Raw genomic sequence first — 3,995 nt, 5'->3', positions numbered from 1 at the left:
TTTGAGGGAAAACTCTATGGTTTCCCCTTGAATCCTAGTGGCCCCGCCCCCAACATGCCAACGCGATGACGTCACTTCCGGGCACAGGACTCCCCCGAGGTAAGTTAATTTGGACTTGGCAACCCTAGTTAGAGCCCAGAGTTACACACCAGGAGTAAGGATTTGTAATATGATACTATATAATATCATTACTTAGAAAGCTGACAAGAAGAAAGTTGATTCGTTTGAAATGTGGTGTTGGAGCAAAGTTTTGAAGTAAACTGTGGACCGCCAAAAAAACAGACCAGTGGGTTGTAGATCAAATCATGCCTGGACTCTCCCTTGAAGCTAAAATGACTAAACTGAGGCTATTGTAATTTGGTCACGTTATGAGAAGAGTCACCGGAAGAGACAATCATGCTAGGAAAGCGGAAGGTGGCGGGAGAAGAGGAAGGCCCAACGTCAGATGGATTGACTCAACGTAGGAAGCCCCAGCCCTCTTGTTTCCAAGACCTGAGCAGGGCTGTTAATGACTGGACATTTTGGAGGACATTAATTCACGGGGCTGCCTAGGGTTGCCAATCTCCAGGTGGCGTCTGGAGACCTCCCACTTTTACAATTGAATTCCAGGCGACCAAGACTCAGTTCCCCTGGAGAAAATGGCTGCTTTGGAGTGTTAACTCTAAGGCATTATACCCTGCTGAGGTCTCTCCCCTCTCCAAACCCGCCCTCCCCAGGCTCCAACCCCAAAATCTCCTGGTATTTCTCAGCCCAGAGCCTAGGGCCGCCAGAAGCTATTTGATGGAACTTAACACACACAGGCTGCGGACACACGGAGCATTAGGCACGCTAGAGAGACGGAAGATAGGCGGATTTTCCGGGCGCGATCTCACCACCACATCTGGGAAGCGTAGAGCTCCCGTGGCTCACCCGAGGCTTCCCGCTGAAGATGCGGGGTAAAAAACTAGTACCTCCGAGGTACTAGTTTCCGGTAACCGCGGGGCGTTTCCGGTGGCATCCGGCACCCGCCCATGTCCCCTTGCAAAAAGGTTTCCCCCCCCCAAGTCTCCATGGATGCACACAAGCACCCAACGGAGCATGCACATACTTTGGTGTACAGAAAAAAACAAACCCCTTTGCCGCACCGCGCCGCTTCTTTGCCGCACCGCAGGATTGTCCTGTGATCAGCAACTCCCCCCTACCCACGGACCTCCACGGAACCTTCACGGGACGTCTGCTCCTGCAACCGCGCGTTATTTTGCCCCGGGGCAAACAGCAACGCCTCCCCCCCGCGATATCCGGCCCGTGTGACCGGGGCCACAATGACTTAAAGTGCTACTTTTGGCAAGGCAGTTATCAGGAATGCATTACATGAAGGGGAGAAGAACATGATGCATCTTTCCAAAGATGAAGCGGTGGGGGGTAGAGTTGCCAACCTCCAGCTGGGGCCTGGAGGTCTCCCAGAATTAGAACTTAACTCCAGACCACAGAGATCAGTTTTACTGGAGAAAACGGCGGCTCGGAGGGGGGCGTCTATGGCATTATCCCCCACTGAGGTCCCTCCCCTCCCCATACCCCACACTTCCCAGGCCCCATTTCCAAATCTCAAGGAATTTCCCACCCTGGAGCTGGCAGCCCTTGGGGGAGGGACCTATATGGTAAAGTGAGTTGGAATTTGATGATGGTGGGGGAGCCTTTACAGTGATTGGTTGAGCTAACATCATAGAAGGGCGTGACAAAAGGGAAAGTTCCAAAGGATCGGTGGGTCCTTAAATGCTTTTTTCCAGGCCCTGTGCTTGGTATCGAAATTATTGAATTGTGTGGATGTTCTTACTGGTAAGCCTGTCGTGATTTATCGTTTTAATTCCTTGTAAGCTGATTTGGGGGAGAGAGAGGGAGAGAGAAAAGCAGGTTAAAATATTTCACATATATAAACCCATCCGCTTTCCTTTTAGTGTCAGAACAGGAAGGCAGTCCAAGACAAGGAGGCGTAGAAGCAGGGGGTTATGGGACCGAGACAGCCCAGCTTTTGCAGGACAGCAGGTTAAGCGAAGCAGAGGCGGAGTTCGTCCCGGAAAAGTCATTAGGTGGTGGTTCTGTGGAACAGAAACAAGGCCAGAGGAGAAAAGCCCAAGCAGGGAAGTACTTCTTCACCCAAAGAGTGATGAACACTTGGAATTCACTGCCACAGGAAGTGGTGGCGGCTACATGCATGGACGGCTTCAAAAGGGAATTAGATAAGCATATGGAGCAGAGGTCCGTCAGTGGCTATTAGCCACAAGGTATAGATAGGGACTCTGGGGCAAGTGATGCTCTGTCTTCTTGGTGCTTGGGGGGGGTCAACAGTGGGAGGGCTTCTAATGTCCTGGCCCCACTGGTGGACCTCCTGATGGCACCTGGTATTTCTGGCCACTGTGTGACACAGAGTGTTGGACTGGATGGGCCTTTGGCCTGATCCAACATTGGCGTCTCTTATGTTCTTACGTTCTTAGGGTAGAAAAAGTGGGAGAGTGTTCAGAGAAGACAGGCATACACCTACAGAGCTTAGGAAAAGCTGAAGTTCACCAGTCTGGCCTTTGGCTTGTAGACCTCCGAGAAGTATGCAGTCATCCAGAGGAAAACAAGAACTCCCCCGCATCTTTGAAAATATCTTCTCTGTAGGAGCCCCGTGGGACTGCGATAGGGAGGCCCTGTGTGTTGGATTCTCTACTTCCCTGAGCTGGGGTCCCCACCATGCCTATCAAGGCTTTTGATTGACTACTGAAGACTTGATTGGCTGTGCAGGGTATTTTTTTAATGTTACTTTGGTAGCAGCTGCCGCTACAAGACAAGGATCTCTAATCTGGGAGAACCGGGTTTGATTCCCCTTTGTCCTCCACATGCAAAGGGAACTTTCCCTTTGTCCTCCACATGCAGCTGCTGGTGTGACCTTGCGTCAGTCACAGTTCTGATAAGAGCTGTTCTTGAAAAAGAGCAGTTTCTGTCAGAGCTCTCTCAGCCCCACCTTCCTCACAAGGTGTCTGTAGTGGGGAGGGAAAGGGAAAGGAGTTTGTAAGCCGTTCTGAGACTCCTTCGCATAGTGAAGGGCAGGGGTCATTTCCTGCAGGAGCGCACAGGAGCGGAGCTCCGGCAGTAAAGAGCCCAGGGGGCGGGCACATGCAACAAGCCCCACCCCCTGCTCCCAGCAGCCCTCAGTCAGAGCAAGAAGCAGCCAGGTAAGTTGCAGAGGCCCCCCCAGCCCCCCGGCCCAAAACAGTCCAGTGGCACCTTTAAGACCAAGTTTTATTCAGGTACAAGCTCTGCGAGGACAGATCTGCACGTTTCCCCCCCCTCCCAATAGCTAGCAATCTAAAACGGTCCAGTGGAGCCTGAGCGGTGGGTGTTGCCTCCTGACACACTTCCGGTGATGTCAGGGGGTGTGGCATATGCAAATGAGTTATGCTAGGGGTTATGCTAATGAGCTCCTGCACCTCTTTTTCTATGAAATGACCCCTGGTGAAGGGCAGGGTATAAATCCAATCGCCTCTCCTCTCCTCTTCATGTGCACTGTGTTACTGAAGTGAAGCTGTGGCAAATCAGTTTGTGGCTGGCCCCGCCTCCTGCGGCAGCCATTTTGGGGCAGCCATATTGTTCCTGTAGTCGCCATGGTGTGTCAGAATCCCAAGTGGGCCTGCAGGCTCAAAAAGGTTGGGGACCCCCGGCCCTAAGCAAATCTTACTGGTTTGTTTCTTGCTTGATTTTTCGGCGGAGAACAGAAGGCTCCGGGGGACTCCCTTGCACTCTCCAAGATTTTGCATTCAGCAGCTGTATTACTGTCTGGCAGAGGCGATTGCTGCTGTTTCAGTAACACTCACACAACCCAGTGTGCTGCAGTGGGGAAAAAGATAAACTCTGTGTTAGGGATTATTAGGAAAGGGATTGGGAATAAAACAGCCAATATTGTGATGCCCCTGTATGGATCGATGGTGCGGCCCCATTTGGAGTATTTTGTACAGTTCTGGTCACCGTATCTCAAA

At 51.7% G+C, this 3,995-nt stretch overlaps 1 protein-coding gene across 1 annotated transcript in view; it reads left to right on the top strand.

Moving 5' to 3' along the window:
* The first annotated feature begins 65 nt into the window (after window positions 1-65).
* Window positions 66-3,995, top strand: part of LOC107120142 (CBP80/20-dependent translation initiation factor-like) — a 90,800-nt gene continuing 86,870 nt past the window's right edge. The window contains exons 1-2 of the mRNA XM_015422789.1: window positions 66-99; window positions 1,935-2,121. Of these exons, the coding sequence (XP_015278275.1) occupies window positions 66-99; window positions 1,935-2,121 (221 nt within the window). The remainder of the gene's footprint in view (window positions 100-1,934; window positions 2,122-3,995) is intronic.

The sequence above is a fragment of the Gekko japonicus genome, unplaced genomic scaffold (genome assembly GCF_001447785.1).
Source record: "Gekko japonicus isolate JY-2015 unplaced genomic scaffold, Gekko_japonicus_V1.1 scaffold3650, whole genome shotgun sequence".
Taxonomy (NCBI): domain Eukaryota; kingdom Metazoa; phylum Chordata; class Lepidosauria; order Squamata; family Gekkonidae; genus Gekko; species Gekko japonicus.
The sequence above is the reverse complement of the archived record's forward strand: the minus strand, read 5'-3'. Positions and strand labels throughout refer to the sequence as shown.